Below are 18,828 nucleotides of genomic sequence, written 5' to 3' on the forward strand. Positions count from 1 at the left end.
TTGAGTCTCACAGCAACCTTTTGTAGAAGTTCTTCCTCTTCAGGTCACCTTGTCACCCGTTAGTATCTCCATTACTTCCTTGTGTCTGCACTTCCTCCTGTTTTACCCTAGGTTCCATGCTACATCGTTTTAATAGTCCTAAACACTTGCAACTTCCTTGCCACTCTTTCCATATCAACCTGAGTAAATCCTAAACTCGTTATCATGTGTTTAAATAAAATTTAAAATTAACATTGACCCATGGTCTGAGGTGAAGACAATAGATACTTTAGGTCCTGGGCCAAGGACTTAATTCTTTTTTTTTTTTTCCTCACCGGAGGACATTTTTCCATTTTTTGTTCAGGTAGAGTGGGAGGGAGAGAGAGGAAGAGAGAGAGAGAGAAACATCGATGTGAAAGGGACACATCGAGTGGCTGCCACCCGCACGACCAACCAGGGCCGGGGACAAATTGCAACCGAGGTACGTGCCCTTAGCGGGAACCGAACCCGGGTCTCTCTAGACCGCAGGCCGACGCTCTAACCGCTGAGCCAAACCGGCCAGGGCCCAAGGACTTAATTCTTTATGGATAATCTGCTGTGAAAGGAAGGACGTGGTCCTGGGACCAGTTATGCCTGCTGGGAACAGGTGGGATGTGAATGAAGAGATGAGTACAATTTTAAAAAAGTTTCAGGAAAAAGAATTGTGACAGATCAGTAGCTGAAAAAAAGAAGGTATTTAGAAGAGGTTAGAACTGGAGGAACCTACAGATCTAATTTTGAAGAATGGTGAACTATTGCTGAAGAAATTAGAGGAAGAGGCAGAATCTGAATTTTCTAGATAATCTTTCAGTGTTAATATATTGTGTACAGGATAGGCACATGAACCCATTTCTGAGATACTACTTCACAGTTTAGAAAGTTACTAAAAGATAAAATCATTCAGTATGAAAATCTCCATTTGATGCCAAGTTTTGAAGAGCTAAAACCTCTTCCAGATTTATAACTTATAATAGCTTGAATTGTATATTTGGTTGGAAATTGATCAATAGGGAAAGATTACTGGCGTATATGTATGGACTGTTTTGTAAAGTGACGAACAAAAGCAGGCAAAGCCCAGAACCACCATATGGTTCATGGAGATGAGGGAGGCTCAGTGAAACGCAGAGGTGAGGATTTTAAAAATTAGTTGTGAAAAAGACTGCTAATTTCCTACTGAAGGTATAGTGGTTGGAAAAGCCAGAAGTGTGATATTTAGAGAGAAAATCCACTGTGAGGTGAAAGGAAGGTTGTTGCTGCAATCTTTGCACTTTGTATAACCAAGTGATAGACTCTTGGTAGTGCATTAACTTCCCAGTTTATACTTAACAGAATGCTTCTACTGAATTTCTTCAGAGAGGAAGGAGACACCTTTTATGTTTTATTTGCTTGATTTAAATGTTATAGATAAAGTCTCCTTTTTTTCTCTAAGGTTTTACCAGGACAGGTTTCACAGGGTTTTGATGTTTTTATTTCTTTACAAAACATACCTTATAAACTGCAAGGTAACTGGTAAATCGCTATTCAAGATTTTGTAAAATGAGATGCTTTGTGAAGTTATTAATATGTGTAATTATGCCTGGCCAGTGTGGTTCAGTGGATTGAGCGTCCTCCCATGGACTGAGAGGTCCTGGTTTGATTCCCTGTCAGGCACATGCCCGGGTTGTAGGCTTAATCCCCAGTAGAGGGTGTGTAGGAGGTATCTGATTGATGTTTCTCTCTCACATCCAAGTTTCTATCTGTCCCTCCCTTCCTCTCTCTAAAAAAAAAAGAAAAATCAGTGAAAACATTTAAAAAAAATATGTGTAATCACTGGTAAAGAGAATTATATTCACCTTCCTATATTTTCATGAAGAATATGATTTCTGGAGAAGGTGCTGTTAGGTTAGTTTGGTTTCTTGACCAGTTTTTGAATATGGCATAGTTAAATAGTTTCTAAATGTTTTTATTTTAAAAATACTAAAATACATCCAGGCTGGTGTGGCTTAGTGGATTGAGCATTGCCCATGGACTGATACTCAGATTTGTTGAATTTAATGTCAATAGAATCTTCTATATAAAATTCCATCAATTGCAGACTGTCATTGTGAGTTTTTCTTTATGCCTTTATTTCAGCCATCTGATTTCTATAGCTCAATTTTCAGATCTAAATTTCATTAAAAGATTTTTTCTTCTGTGATATTTTAGTAAAATATAATGTTTCCATATGTCATTTATGGGACTGTCAGTTTTATTTTGTGTTGCCTATTTCACCAGTAATATGAATTACAAGCTTTTCTTCTTGCAAAGAAAGTAACGTGGCAAAGCATTAGATCTAGAGGTATGATGAGATCAAAAATGCCGAGACCACTGCCAGATTTATAAATACAGTCTAGTTCTCTTTTCATCTCTAGACCTGTATATCTCCTGCCACCTCATATTTTAGGTATTTAACGACATTGCAAACATAATACGTTCAATATTTAGTTCTAGATTCTTCTCCAAATCTGTTGCCTCATCTCAGTGGTTTGGCCTCCATTTCCCTACCTCTTTCCTCAGAAATGAGGGCTCTCCTTGATAACCTCTCTCTTCTTCCCCACCTGCTCCTTCACCCCCTAAATCGGCTCTAAATCTAACCTCTAATCTTAACTGTCATAATTTATCGCTTAGACTATTTCAGTAACTTCCTGACTAACTTCCCCATTCCTAGTCACCTGTCATTTCCATTTATTTTTCATGTAGCAGCCAGACTGATTTTTTTTTTTTTTTTTTTTTTTTTTTTATCCTCACCCAAGGACATTTTTTGTTCAGGTAGAGTGGGAGGGAGAGAGAGGAAGAGAGAGAGAGAGAGAGAAACATCGATGTGAAAGGGACACATCGAGTGGCTGCCACCCGCACGACCGACCAGGGCCGGGGACAAACCACAACCAAGGTACATGCCCTTAGCGGGAACCGAACCCAGGTCTCTCAGGACCGCAGGCTGACGCTCTAACCGCTGAGCCAAACCGGCCAGGGCCAGACTGATTTTTAATGAAAATCTAGTGTCACTTATCTGCCTAAAACTCTTTTTTATTTTAGGATAAATCTCGAAGTAAAAGAACAATCTAAGCCTGTCTCTTCAGTTTATTTCTCACATTCTCTCCATTGTTCACTATGTTGTAGCCACATGGCATATATATATATATATACTTTTTGGTTAATCCTCACCAGAGGCATTTTTTCATTGACTTTTTTTTATAGATAGAGTGGGAGGGAGAGAGACACATCAGTTGATTGTCTCCCACATGACCCTGATCGACCGGATGAACCTGCAACCCAGATATGTGCCCTTGACCGAGAATCGAACCCTCAACCCTTTGGTCCGCAGGCTGATGATCTAACTGTTGAGCCAAACTGGCCAGGGCCACGTGACCTATTTTTAGTGTTTTCTATAAACTAGTTTTATTCCCAGCTCAGGGCATTTGCACGTGCTGTTTCTTTCGTTCTCCATTTTCCGCATGGTTAATTCTTATTAATTTTCACTCTCAATTTAAATGACAGTTTCTCAGAATGACCTTCCTAATTCTAGCTAATATCTGGTCTTCTCATAATGTTTGTATATCTCTTTCATAGTACTTGTCATAATTTACAATTTCTATAATAAGTTGTGAGATTCTGTGTTTAAGTCTGGCTTAAAACCCAGCTCTATGCAGCCGGAAGGTAGGAACCAAGTCTGGTTGTTCACTACTGTATTCCTAGTACCTAGGTCATTTACAACAAATATTTGATAAAGTTAAGTGCTGTTATTATCTTTGCTTTAAAGATGAGAAAACTAAGCTTTAGGAAGGTGGTCAAGTTACTTATCCAAGGTTATACAGCTAGTCAGTGGTAGATGAGTTTATTCATTCACTTATATATTTTTCAATTATTTGAGGATGTATTTCTGTCAGGCAACATGGTAGGCCCTACAAATACAGTAGTGAACCTAAATAACCATGTCCCAGCCCTCATCGTGTTTATGGTATAGTAGGGAAGCATTCATTGAATGAGAAAACCAGAAATAAGATTTAAGTACAAATGTGGTAAGCATCATGAAGTGACTAGTGGTGGTCAAGGGAAGCCTTTTTGAGGAGGTAACATTTAAGCTGGGGCTTTATGATGAAAAAAAGCCCATCTTTTGAAGAGTTGGGGTGGGGGTAATTAAAGTTTGTATGACCATAAAACTTGGGTTCTTAACCATTGGTCTATCATATGGATTTCATTCTGAGTGAGGTGTTTAACTTAATCAAGTTATTTATATCCATTTATTCCATCAAATATTTGATGTGACAAAACTATATACTGCTATTTGTTATTGGTGTAATTAGCTAGTTATTTTATTATTATTTTTAATCCTCACCTGAGGGTATTTTTCTATTTATCTTCAGGTAGAGAGGGGGAGAGAGAAATATCGATGTGAGAGGGGTATGTCAACTGGTTGCCTCTTGCATGACTCTGACTAGGGCCGGGGACGAACTGCAACCGAGGTACGTGCCCTTGGCTGGAATTGAACCCGGGACTCACTGGTCCGCGGGCCGATGCTCTACCACTGAGCCAAACCGACCAGGGCTAGCTTGTTATTCATATTAATAAAGGAAGAGAGCAAAGGGAGAGTCAGACATTGTTGAGCATATTCAGCTGGGAAGCAGAGGCCTGTTTTCTCCACCAGGAATCTACCGTTTCACACCCCAGAGAATCACAGAATTGTCCCTTCAAGGGATTAACACCCCTTCCTTCCCCCATCTGGTACTGTATTGTTGGGAGAAGCAGGGGGAGATGGGTGCATGTGCAGTGAAGTCGGGGTAACCTAGGGAAGATGCATGCTAGCCTGTTACCCTAGTCTGGGGAACAATGGATTGGCTGGAACGGACCCCACCAGAAGTGTGCGAAATCTCGGAAAGTTAAAATCCCCAAAGAGTTCCCTCTTCCCTGGCTCTTATTCTTGTTCCCTCTTGTTTGTGACCCACACTCACCTGTTCTCTCTCCATAGCCATTTTACCTTAAGCAGAAGCTTGGCCCATAGCTTTGTGGACCCCACACACGATGGACTGCTGCCAGGAACACAAGCTAAGCTGTCAGATGCTGGACTGGACTGGACTGGACTGGACTGTAATATGGAGTAGGAATTCTGAGCAGTGGCCTTTATTCTGGCCTTGCTGAAGACGAGATTGGACTTTTTCCATGATGGGATGGACAGAGATAGGACCTTGGATGGGCACTCCCTTAATTTTATATCATCAGTAAAGCTTTCCGTGAAACCCCATCCTCTTGTGGAGACCTCAGGAAATTATTTTCCTTGCCTCACCTCAAGAACTCCAGTTCCACCAATAATAGATCCTTTATTAATAACTAGCTAATTACATGGATAACACATTTACTGATTTTTTGTTGTTAATCCTCACCTGAGGATATTTTTTCCACTGATTTTTTTTCTCTTTTAAGAGAGAGTGGAAGGGAGGGAGGAATGGGGAGGTGCATGCATGCGTGCGTGCATACAGAGCTACAGACACAGACACATCTATTGATTGCCTCCCTTATGTGCCCTGACCAGGGCCGGGTATCAGACCTGCAACACAGGTACGTGCCCTTGGCTGGAAATCGAACCCGTGACCCTTTGGTGCACTGGCCCATGCTCTTAACCACTGAACCACTGGGCCAGGGCTTGACTGGTATATATTTTTTTGAGGTTTGTGCTCGTGCTCATTTTATTTTTAAAAATACAGAATACAAAGTTGATTGTGAAGGGATGGGGGGAGGCCCCGTCGCCAGCTCCAGGCATGGAAACACCATGCCCACACTGACTCCTACAAAAGGCCTCCAACTTGGCATGCCTGGTGGTCTCTCAGCAGCTGTGAACCATATTTATATAAAATACAGATCAGGAAAGGTGGGTAGAGATAAATCTGTATAAATGTGCTGTTTGCATTATTAGAATGTCTTTGGGAGGGGGGTTCTTTTCTTTGGTGTCAGGACCATCCCCCCATTTTGTTGTGTCCTGTTATAAACATTAGTCCATAGAGTAGAGGAAGGGGGATCTCACAGATGAACAAGCTTATTGCCAAGTGCAGCTTCTACTCTAAAATGTCCACCCCACCCTCTCCAAAATAAAAGACCCCAATGAAGGTGTGAGAAAAAAAGAAACTGTCCATTTCATCCTTGACTGGTATTTTTTAGGGAAGCAGAATGTTATTCAGTGGAGAGCCAAAATCTGCAAGTAAAGTAAGGTGTGATGGATTAAACATTGCTACAAATTCTTTCTCATTCTCCTCCCATCCAGAGATTAAGTCTGTTTGCCCTTCATTTGAATCTGGGTTGGCCTTGTGACTTGCTTTGACACATGGAATATCCAAAAAGTCTAGAGAAATGGAAAATTTAAAAAAACAGAATTTTAGAGATTAAAAATTATAAGTATCTTCTGTTTTTAAGTATCTTATTTTTAGATTTGAGTTACATTTTGTCTACACAATGCTACAGAAAATAAATTTTGATAAATTAATGAATTTCAAAATTTTAAGCCTAAACACGTAGAATTGACCAATTTGAATGTCTTCCTGTGTTGAAAAATGAGACTTTCTTGTTGCCACTTTATAAGGCCTACACACAACAGTGTGCATCATAAAAGGTGATCTGGCTTTGTACTTATGGAGGATGGAGCAGATGTACTTTTCCTGTTCCTCCCCCCAGGTATAGCTAACAACACTGGACATTATATAGGAAACAAATATAAGACCGAAAGGTGCAGAGAAGAAAGTAGTCTGGGTATATTAGGACCTGAAAAATGACGTAGAGCTGAGATCCCTGGGTTTTTTTTGCCTATGTTTCCCAGACTGAGACTGGAGAAGCCAGCAACCCAGCAACACCGAACTGCTCAGACAAAAAGCCCTGAGAAGTCTGCTCTCTAGCCAAAAGACCAGGAAAGGGAGAACCCACCAGACAGGACACTTTAAGAAAGCTGCAGCCCCCACCATCCCTCTCGCTGTCAAAGTCCTGATGGGGAAACTAGACTTTTACCCTCAACAACTGTATTAAGGTGACACTCTGCTGGGTGGTATCAGAGAAGGCTGGGTGAGGGGCTGGGAGTCTCATCTCTGCAGGGTGGTAACAAAATATGTCTATCCCTCTTCTTGCTGGGGTGATGTCAGAGAAAACCTAGTAAAGAGAGTCAGGAATTGCATCACACTCAGTGGTAATGAGGCTGTATAGGTAGGTGCAGTAATGAGGAACCCCTGGTCCAGCCAGGGTGGTATGAGTAGAGGCCAAAGGAGAGGCTGAACTCTTACCTGACCTAGGGTTCAATGGAGGCTGAGTGGGGAGCCCAGACTTCTTTCCATCTTCCATATCCACCTGGAAGAAATAAGGTAGTGCCCATCTTTGCCTGCTGGTGCAGTGTCAGTGGAGGCCTGGTATAATAGAAGACTTAAGTCAGATCCAAGGTCTGATAACATAATACCCAAAATGTCGAGGCTTCACATGAAGAACCAGGAAAATCTTAACTTGAAAATGAAAAGTCAGTTGATACCAACACAGATAGCAGATGTTAGAATTATTTGACAGGGATATTAAAGCAGCCGTTGTACAAATATTTTAATGATTAATTACTAACACTTGAAACAAATGAAAAATAGAAAATGTCAGGAAGAAAATATTGGCTATAAAGAAGAAACAAATGGAAATTTTAGAACTGAAGAATACAGTAAATGAAATAAACCAGTAGATGGCTCAATAACAGAATGGAGAGGGCAGAGGAAAGAATCAGTGTACTTGAAGACAAACAATAGAAATGATCCATCTGAACAACAGAGAAACTGGAAAAAATAAACAGAAGCTCAGGGACCTGTGGGGCTTTAACAAAAGACCTATCATTCTTGTCATCAGAATCCCAGAAAGAGGAGAAAGACAGTGGGGCTCAAACTGTATTTGAAGAAATACGGGCTGAATATTTCCTTAATTTGGCAAACCATAAATGTATGGTTTCAAGAAGCTTAGCGAAACCCAGACAGGATAAAAGACACATGATACTTAAACTTTTGAAAACTAATGCCAAAAAGCAGTGAGAGAATGTCACTTTACCTATAGTAGAAAAACAATTTGAATTACGGTGGTTTCTCATCAGAAACTGGATGGCAGAAGGAAGTGGCACCTTTTTCAAGAGTTGAAGGAAAAGAACTGTCTAACTCAGAATAATACATCCTGAGGGAAAACATCCTTCACATGATTTGTTCCCAGCAGGCCTACTCTAAAATAATAGGTAGAGGAAATTCTTTAAATAAAAAAATGACCTAAGGGATGTAGGAACACCAGGAAGGAAGAACTAACAATGAAAAGAACAAACATACTGGTAAATTCAGTAGACATCCCTTGGAAGGTTGAATCCTAACTGTCTGATTGGTGTTCTTTGTATGTAGAAGAAATACTTGAGATGCTTATGTTAGAAATGGGGGTTGGAGGCGAAGGACATAGAGGAAGGTAAGGTTTCTACACTTTACCATGAACTGGTAAAATGTTGATAATGAGTCAACTGGTACATTGTGAAAATATAATAATGTAATACCTAGAACAACCATTAGAAAAATTTATAACGAGATGTACTCTAACTATATAGCAAAATGAAATTAAAATGTTCAGGTGACCCACAGAAGGTAGGAAAAAATAGAACAAAATGAGAGAACAAGCAACGAATTTTGTGCATCTTGATTAAATGAGGTTTATTCAGTGGATAAAATGATATTACATATGTTATGTTATATATCAGTGTAACTGGCTTGTTAGGCTAAAAAGGAAAGACCACACGATCATATTAAGTGATGCAGTAAAAAACATGATAAAATTCAACACTTATTCTAGAAATGCTCAGAAAACAAACGGTAGAGGGGAACTTTCTCAACTTCATAAACAATATTTATAAAATAACCTACAGCTAGCATCATACTTAATGGTGAAAGATTGAATATTTTTACCCTGAGAACAATGCAAGGATATTTGTTGTACTATTTTAATTCAACCTAGTACTGGAATTTCTAGTCAGATCAGTAAGATAAAAGGAAATACTGAAGGCATACAGATCAGAAAGGAAGAAATAAAACTGTTTTTAGACTACTACATAGAAAATGCCAAAGAACCTATAAAAAAATCTCCAGAACTAATGAGTTCAACAGGACTGTAGAATATAAGCTCAATACATAAAAGTCACTGTTTTTATATAATAGCAATTAACACTTGGAAACGGAAATAAAAATATATTTAAAATTGCTAAAATATAAATTTCAGTGTAAATTTGAGAAGACATGGAAGACTTTTATGTGGACAACTACAAAACAGGATAGAAATCAAAGATGATCTAAATAAACAGATACACTGTTATAGATTAGAAAGCTCAACATAGTAAAGTGTCAATTCCCTCCAAGTTGATGAACAGATTAGACACCATTCTTAACAAAATTCCATCAGGTTTTTGTAGATACGGGAAAGAGTATTCTAAATTTATATGGAAAAGCAAAGGAACTAGAGTAGCTATGACAACTTAGGAATCACTAATTTCAAGACAGCACAGTAATCAAGACTGGTATTGGCAGGGGGATAGATAACATCAGTGGAACAAAATAGAGAATCACAAAGTAATTCCACATTAACTATAGCCAATTGATTTTTGACCAATATGCCAAACGTTCTCAGTTCAGTGTGGGATGGGTAGCTCTCAACTTAAAGTGCTGGAATAATTGGATAATATCTGCAAGCAAAAAAAAAAAGAAGCCCCAAAACAAGAAAGGAAAAAAGAAAAACCTTTATCAAAACTTCAAATCTTATAAAAATCACCCCCAAATAGCTCATACATTTAAATACAAATTTAAATAAAATTTTAAGAAAACAAGACAATTTTGGGGAGTTAGGGTTGATTAAAAGTATTTAGACATGACTCAAAGTATAATTTATAGAAAAATAATTGATCAGTTGGATTTCATCAAATTAGAAAGATTTGCTTTGAAAAACCATGTTAGGATGAAAAGACAAGTTACAGACTGGGAGAAACTATTTGCAATCCATGTATTTGACATATAACTCATGAAGAATAAATAAACAATTCTAAAATCTTAACAGTAAAGATCCAAATTAGAAAAATGGGCAAGCCTTGGCTGGTGTGGCTCAGCTGGTTGGAGCATTGTCCTGTATACTGAAAGGTCTCAGTTTTGATTCCTGGTCAGGGCACATACCCAGGTTTCTGGTTTTGGTCTCTGGTTGGGTGCATACAGGAAGCAACTAGTTGATGTTTCTCTTTCACATTGATGTTTCTCCCCCTCTCCTCTCTCTAAAATCAATTAAAAAAAGCATGTTCTCAGGTGAGAATTAAAAAGCAATGGTTAAGGTGTTTAATAAAAAAAAAAGGCCCTGGCCAATTCGACTCAGTTGTTTGAGTGTCTGCCTGCGAACTGAAGGGTCTCAGGTTCAATTCCTGGTCAAGGGCATGTATCTGGGTTGCAGGTTCGATTTCCAGCCCCAGTTAGGGTCGTGCAGGAGGCAGCCAATTGATGTCTTTCTTACATATCCATGTTTCTCTTTCTCTTTCTCTCTTCCCTCCCTCCCCCTGTCTTTCTAAAATCAATAAAAACATATTAAATAAGCACATGAAAAGATATTCAATATTACTAGCCACTAGGGAAATGCAAATTAAGACCATGACAAGACCACATTTATCAGAACAGCTAAAATTAAAAATAGATAACCAAATGCTGATGAGGATATGGAAGACAAGATCTCTCCTACATTGCTGATGGGAATATTTTCCACTTTGGAAAATGATTTGGTGTTTTTTTTCAATCTGAAATATTTTCATTGATCTTTAGAGACAGAGGAAGGGAGAGGGAGAGAGAGGAATATCAGTGAGAGAGCGTAATTGTTAATCCGCTGCCTCCTGCATGCCCCCCACCAGGGATCAAGCCCGAAACCGTGCATGTGCCCTGGCTGGGAATTGAACTGGCAACCTTTGATGCCCTGGATGATGCCCAACTAACAGCCACACCAGCCAGGGCAATTTGATGGTTTATTAAAAAACAAAACATGGTTAAGCATTTTGTTATGATCCAGCAGTTCCATTCCTAGGTATGTATGCAAGAGAAATGAAAACATAAATGCCCACAAAAACTTGCATACTAATGTTCATAGTGGCATTATTCGTAATAACCTAAAAATGGAAATAACCAACTGTCCATCAGCTGATCTATGGGTAAGTAAAATGTGGTATATTTGGCAGGAAAAAGGAGGAATTGCGAATACATGCTGTGACATAGATGAGCTTTGAAAACATGACAAGTGAAAAAAGCCAGTCATAATAGGATCTAAATTGTATGACTATTTCTATGAAATAAACAGTATGGGAAAATTTAAATGTAGAGAAGGTAGTTTAGTGGTTGCCTAGAGTTGGCTGTGGGAGTGACTTAAATTGTATCCAAATTACATCTCAAAAATTTTTTTTAATGGTTTAGAAGGGAAGGGAGAGAGAGAGAAACATCGATTGGCTGCCTCCTTCATGCTCCTTACCAGGGCTTGAGCTTGAAACCTGGGCATATACCCTGACTGGGAATCGAACCGGCAACCTTTATGTTCATGGGAGGAAGCCCAGTAAACTGAGCCATACCAATCTGCCAGGGCTCAGTAATGTTTTTAAAACTAAATATGCAGTTTTCCTGTGCCCCAGCACAGAATGTATTTAACATAGTAGTACATCCATACTGTGGAATACTACCCAGCCATCAGAAGGACGTAATTATTGGTGCATGCAACAATTTGGGTGGGTCTCAAGGGCATTAAGCTCAAAATCTCAAAGGGGCACATACTCTGTGCTCACATTTGTATAATCTCAAATGATAGAACAAAAGTTGAAAGATGGGTGGCTGTTGGGGAGAGCCCAAGAAAAGGTGGGATACTTGTAGTCTTTCTTACAGTGAAGTAGGGAATGGAGAGGATCAAAAGATACTCTCAGTAGCTGAAGAAGGAAGATGCATAAGTGTATTACTTAACATTATGAACTAACATAGACATAACTGGGAGAAGAAAGGATCAGTAAGAGCAAAAATTGCCCAAAATGTGAATCTGCAGTTGAAAATGTCATGTGTACATATGTTATTTAAAATATATTAATTAACAGTGATAGGGTTATATTGGGAAGAAAGATTGATAGTAGCATGAAATGTGTAGATAATATTGAAAATGGGTAAATGAAAATCTGTGCTGTCTCGTGGCACCCCTGACTATGTGCAAGTACTTGGAACATGGCTAGTTCCAGTAGAGGCGAGCTGTGAATATGAAATATACACTGAAGTTTGAAGCATATAAATTGAAATATCCCATTGTTATTTTTTGCATTGGTGAAAATGATATTATTTTAGACATATTGGGTTAAATAAATCATTGAAAGTAATTTCACCTGTTTTTACTTTTTTTTTAAGTTAAATTATGTTTTTATTGATTTTAGAGAAAGGGTAAGTGAAGGAGGGAGAGGGAGAGAAACAGAGAAACATCAGTGTGAGAGAGAAACGTCAATCAGCTATGTCTGTATGCACTCCAACGGGGGATTGAACCCACAACCTGGGTATGTGCCCTGACCGGGAATGGAACTGGCAACCCTTCGGGGCATGGGATGATGCTCAACCAACTGACCCACACAGGCCAGGGCTATTTTTACTGTTTTTTACATGGCCACTAGAAAATTTGCAGTTACACATGAGGCATGCATTGTATTAATCTAGAACCGATTTTCAACCTTTTCATCTCATGGCACACATAAACTAATTACTATAATTCTGTGGCACACCAAAAAATATACTTTTTGCTAATCTGACAAAAATATAGGTATAATTTTGATTCATTCACAGTAGATGGCTATTGTTGTGTTGGCTATTGTCATTTTTTTAATCCTCACCCAAGGATTTTTTATTTTATTTTTTTTTATCCTCACCCGAGGACATTTTTCCATTTTTTTTTCAGCTAGAGCGGGAGGGAGAGAGAGGAAGAGAGAGAGAGAGAAACATCGACATGAAAGGGACACATTGAGTGGCTGCCACCCGCATGACCAACCAGGGCCGGGGACAAACTGCAACCGAGGTACGAGGTACGTGCCCTTAGCGGGAACAGAACCCGGGTCTCTCTGTACCGCAGGCCGACGCTCCAACCACTGAGCCAAACTGGCCAGGGCGAGGATTTTTTTTTTTTTTTTATCCTCGCCCAAGGATATTTTTCCATTTTTTGTACAGATAGAGTGGGAGGGAGAGAGAGTGAGAAACATTGACGTGAAGGGACACATCGAGTGGCTGCCACCCGCATGACCAACCAGGGCCGGGGACAAACTGCAACCGAAGTACGTGCCCTTAGCGGGAACCGAACCTGGGTCTCTCCGGACCGCAGGCCGACGCTCTAACCGCTGAGCCAAACTGGCCAGGGCGAGGATTTTTTTAATTTATTCATCTTCAGATAGAGTGGGAGGGAGGGAGAGAGAGACACATTGACTGGTTGCTTCCCACACAACCCCGACCAAGGCTGGAGACAAACCGCAATCGAGGTATGTGCCCCTGACTGGAGTCGAACCATCACTCATTGGTCCGTGGGCCAACTCTTTAACAGCTGAGCCAACCTGGCCAGGGCAGCTATTGTCATTTTTAAAATTTGACAATCTAAGGTAGTGGTTCTCAACCTATGGGTCGCGACCCCTTTGTGGGTCAAACGACCCTCTCACAGGGGTTGCCTAAGATCATTGGAAAACACGTATTTTCTTTTTTTTTTTTTTTTTTTTTATCCTCACCCGAGGATATTTTTCCATTTTTTGTACAGATAGAGTGGGAGGGAGAGAGAGGAACAGAGAGAGAGAGAGAAACATCGATGTGAAAGGGACACATCGAGTGGCTGCCACCCGCACGACCAACCAGGGCCGGGGACAAACTGCAACCGAGGTACGTGCCCTTAGCGGGAACCGAACCCGGGTCTCTCCGGACCGCAGGCCGACGCTTTAACCGCTGAGCCAAACTGGCCAGGGCGGAAAACACGTATTTTCGATGGTGATTCATAACAGTAGCAAAATTACAGTTATGAAGTAGCAACAAAAGTAATTTTATGGTTGGGAGTCACCACAACATGAGGAACTGTATTAAAGGGTCACGGCATTAGGAAGGTTGAGAACCACTGATTTAAGGGAAAAGAGGTCAGTACCCCTTACTAAATAGTCTGGTATTGTGTGTTTTAAAATTTTTTCAACACATCGGTTGAAAATTGCTGCTGTAGAATCTATAGTCTAGAACATTCATTTGGAATTGGTTCCCCTGGGGAGTAGGTTGAGTCTGGGGAAAGTCGATTAAGGGAGAGCTTTTTGTATTTTAAACTATTTAATTAAAAAAAATGTTAATGGTGGAAGAAAAATGAGAAACATCTGTAACAAAACAAATTAATAAAAATAAAAAATGTTAATGAAATTTGATAAAAAAATTACCTCTTAACAAAGGCTCTGGTCTCTACCTTAAAACATGTTAATTTGTCTTTTTCTAAATTACATAGTAAATGTTAACCATAGGAAGGAAGTTTGGAATTAAAAGTAGTCATTGTTGCCTTGGCCTGTTTGGCTCAGCGGTTTGAGCATTGGCCCATGGACCAAAGAGACCCAGGTTCGATTCTAGCCAAGGGCACGTACCTCGGTTGCGGATCGTTCCTGGCCCCCGTTGGGGTTGTGCGGGTGGCAACCAGTCGATGTGTCTCTCTCACATCGATGTTTCTCTCTCCCTCTCTCTCCCTCCTCCCCTTTCCCCCCTCCCACTCTGTCTGAAGATAAATATAAAAATATCCTCAGGCAAGAATTAAAAAAGAAGTGGTCATTGTCGCCCTGGCTCAGCATTAAGAGCATCAGCTGGTGGACCAATAGGTTGCAGGTTTGATTCCGGTCAAGGGCATGTGCCTCGATTGCAGTTCATCCCCTGCCCTGGTTGGGGCCATGCGGAAGACAGCCAGTTGACGTGTTTCTCACATTGATGTTTCTCCATCTCTCTCCCTCCCTCCCTCCCTCCTTCCCACTCTATGTGAAGATAAATAGAAAAATATTCTCAGGTGAGGATTAAAAAAAAGTAGTCATTGTCTTGTCCATTATATTTCCTTCATTTTAATTTTCTGTAATCAGAAATAAAGTACTTGTTTTTCCTGCTTTTTTCTAGCTTACTGCAGGAGTGACCAGGATATCACCTTGTAGAAGTAATGCCCACAGAAAGCGGGAGTTGTTCAACTGCTCGCCAAGCAAAACAGAAACGCAAATCTCATAGCCTTTCTATACGAAGAACCAACAGCTCGGAGCAGGAGAGGACGGGTCTGCCAAGAGACATGCTAGAGGGACAAGTAAGTTAGTGCTGAGTGTGTTTGTAATGTTCCAGAAATAGCCAACTATATACAGGTCTCCAAAGTAGAGAAAAAGTATGGGTTACCAAAAACAAAACAAACCAAACCCATCTCCTCCTCCCCCAAATAAAACGGTCAAATACAGCAGCCTACACAGTAACAGGATTCAATTCCCAGGTTAATATTTTTACAATATATAGTAATAAAAAAAAGTGAGTGTGACAGTTCGGATCAGTTTGTATTCTTTGTGCTATTCTACAGTGGAGTTTTGGTTGTCTAATAGTCTCAAGAAAAAGAGAATCAGGTATCATTCCAGTGATCTTTCTGTGCTCTGGAGAGTTTCTGGAATCAGATCTTTCAGTAAGTTTTTTTGACTTTATCCTGAGTTTGCTGTAGTGAAAGTGCCATCTGCTATTTATTTGATACTCCTTTTGATTAGGTGAACTAATATTTTATTGATAATAAGTTTTCTTATAATTTTAACTTAACTTTCAGGTAAGCTTTCTTATAATTTTTCTAGTTCCTTTATTATGAAAATATGTTAGTTTTTAATATATATGTATATAATATATAATTTAAAAAAATTCTCTCCTGATGATATTTTTTTAGATATCTTTAGACAGAGAAGGTGAGGGAAGAGAGAGAGAGAGAGACATCGATGTGAGAGGGACACATCGAATGGTTGCCTCCTGCTGACCCCGACCAGGGCCGGGGACAAACCGCAACTGAATCCTGTAACCTTGGCTGGAATCGAACCCGCGACTCCTTGGTCTGCAGGCCGGCGCTCTTAACTGCTGAGCCAAACTGGCCAGGGCAAAAAATATGTTAGTTTTTAAAGAATATTATGAAACCTAAATAAAAGTATATTTGATACTAAAAAATAACTATAATACATATTTATATTAGCATATATATAATACATGTAGTTTTATGACCGTTACTTCACAATTACAACTAATTCATTGGCCATTACATTACAGGGAAATAAGGCTGAAATCTGAGAAATGGGCTCATTGGATTGTTGGGTCTTGTTAGAACTGTGTGGGGTACTTTGAGGTCTGGGCCTCTAGGAGGTGGCTTCTAGGAGGGCAGCAGTGAGCACTCAGAACCTGGTTCAGTTGCTGGCATGTAGTAAATATTCAGTTAGAACCCTATTAATGTGTATTGAATGGATGAATAAGTGAACAAATACCTGGTTCTGCTTTCTAAAAGAAATTACATTTTACCCGGCGGGTGTGGCTCAGTGGTTGAGTGTTGACCCATGCACTAAGAAGTCACCAGTTCAATTCCCGGTCAGGGCACATGCCCAGGTTGTGGGCCCAATCCCCAGTGGAGGGCATGCAGGAGGTGGCCAGTCGATGTTCTCTCTCATTGATGTTTCTATCTCTCTCTTCCTCTGCCTTCCTCTCTCTCTAAAATTAATAAAGAACAAAAAAATTAAAAGAATAAAAAAGAATATACATTTTAACTTCATATTGAAAATAAAACTTTAGACTTTTAAGGAGCTTCCAGAATGGCTTTGATACTCTTAGTGTGTTAGAGAGCTTGGGTGGCCGTAACAAAGTACCACACAAACTAAGGAAATTTAATAGAACTTTATTCTCTCACCGTCCTGGAGGCAGAAAGTTGGAGATCAAGATGTGAGGGTGGGGCTGATTTCTCCTGAGGCCTCTCTTGGCTTATAGATGGTTGTTTCCTTCTTGTCTTACATATTTGGTTGTCCATCTGTCTAGATCTCTTCTGATAAGGGCACCAGTCAGATTGAATTAGGGCCACTCCAGTGACCCCATTTTACCTTAATCATTGTGTCTGCAAATATAGTCATATTCTGAGATGCTGGGGGTCAGGACTTCCACATATAAGTTTGGGAGAACACAGCTCATAACTCTTAAGAAAGTCAATGTTTGAAACAGAACTATGTAGTGTACCTTCTGTGATGGAATATTTTAGATCTGTCCTATCAGATGTGGAGCCACAAGCCTCATGTGTCTCATGTGACTGAGGAATTAAAAATATGTTAATATTAATTAACTTACATGTAAATAGTCAAATGTGGGATGTAAGGATGTTCTGGCTGCGACATCTGTTACCCCATTGATTACCAGGGTTGATTTGGCTGATCTGGCTGGCTAGGCTGGTGTCCCCCTCTTCCCTCGCTATCCTTGTGCATTCCTCCTGAAGCTGTGCACTTGTGCTCAGTTGTAGAGGAGGACCTTTCCCCATAAGAGAGGACCGGTCTCCAGTCTAGGGTATATGACATATGCAAATGAGGCACTGCATGTGGCAGTCTGCCTTTCTTTAAAAATAAATAAATAAATGTGGCCACTGGCTACCATGTTGGACAGTGCAGGTAAATAGTATAAGATATGTTTTGTTTTGTTTTTTAATTCTCACCTGAGGGAGGGAGAGAGAAACATTGATTGGTTGCCTCTGTACATACCCTGACTAGGGATTGAATCCACGACCTTGTAGTATACAGGATGACGCTCCAACCAGCCACATCTGCCAGGTCTAAGATTTGTTTTTTCAGTGGTTAGATTTATGTATATTTCTAGCAGTGAAAAATTCTACAACCTTTGCTAGCATCTCCAAGCATGACCCTCCATATGAGGTACATATGTTTTCTCTTGGCCTTCTGAGTGCCTACCCTCCATTGTGGTGTAGCAGAAGTGGGTAATTGCATCTCAGGGTAACCATTTATTTATAAAGGCCATTCTGAGTCCTCCGAACCACATAGCGTAGCACTGTTCCTTGGCCCTCATCATTGTGTCTCCAGTGTTCCTTGGATGGTGCCTACTTGTCGATGAGTCCAATGTCCTGGATGGCTGGTGTGAGGTGCTTTGCCTGGTTTAGCAATGGGAGGATGGTAGCAATGGTAGGAGACGCAAACAGTTGGCATGGTGGATGTAAGCAAAGGGGCCTGAGAGTGGTTGATGTCCAGTGGGTATGAGTTGAATATTAGATCTGCACTTTTTAGAGGAGGTTACAGCATGTTCTTTGAGTTGCTGGGGAGGGGTATCAGTTTTGAAGATTAGTGTGAAGGAGCTATAGTAAGTTACTTCCTAGATTCATGAGTTGGAAGTAGTTTAGGAAGCAGTGCTTAGCTCAGGGCTGCTTAACGGGGCTACTTAATCTGTGTGCACGGAGCACTGAGGGGGTCTGTGTCTGGGTACATGCTGCTGTGGTAAAATGCAAATCCCTTTCCAAGTTTACTCAGTCGTAGTAGCTTTTCTGTCATGAATTTTCTCAAGTGAGACTAGAAGTTAAACTCAATTCAGGGTCTGTGAAGTCAAATGGCGCTAGAAGAACTGTTAGGAAAGGTCTGGAGGAGCTCTGTCAGGAGTGCTCACTGGGTCCTACTTGCCCTTTAGTGGAAAAGTTCTCATTTCACCACATGTTGTTTCTTGATTGTCTTTATTTTATCAAATGATTTTAATGCTGACATCTTAGTTTTGT

The 18,828-nt window shown here is 40.1% G+C and overlaps 1 protein-coding gene across 5 annotated transcripts in view; it reads left to right on the forward strand.

Annotated features, from left to right (window-relative positions):
• Nucleotides 1-18,828, forward strand: part of WDR37 (WD repeat domain 37) — a 78,984-nt gene that overhangs the window by 3,151 nt on the left and 57,005 nt on the right. For all 5 annotated transcript variants that reach the window (XM_036261597.1, XM_036261568.1, XM_036261586.1 and 2 more), the window contains exon 2: nt 15,195-15,372. In XM_036261597.1, the coding sequence (XP_036117490.1) occupies nt 15,235-15,372 (138 nt within the window). In that variant the 5' untranslated portion in view covers nt 15,195-15,234. The remainder of the gene's footprint in view (nt 1-15,194; nt 15,373-18,828) is intronic.

Source organism: Molossus molossus, unplaced genomic scaffold (genome assembly GCF_014108415.1).
Source record: "Molossus molossus isolate mMolMol1 unplaced genomic scaffold, mMolMol1.p scaffold_m16_p_1, whole genome shotgun sequence".
Lineage (NCBI taxonomy): Eukaryota > Metazoa > Chordata > Mammalia > Chiroptera > Molossidae > Molossus > Molossus molossus.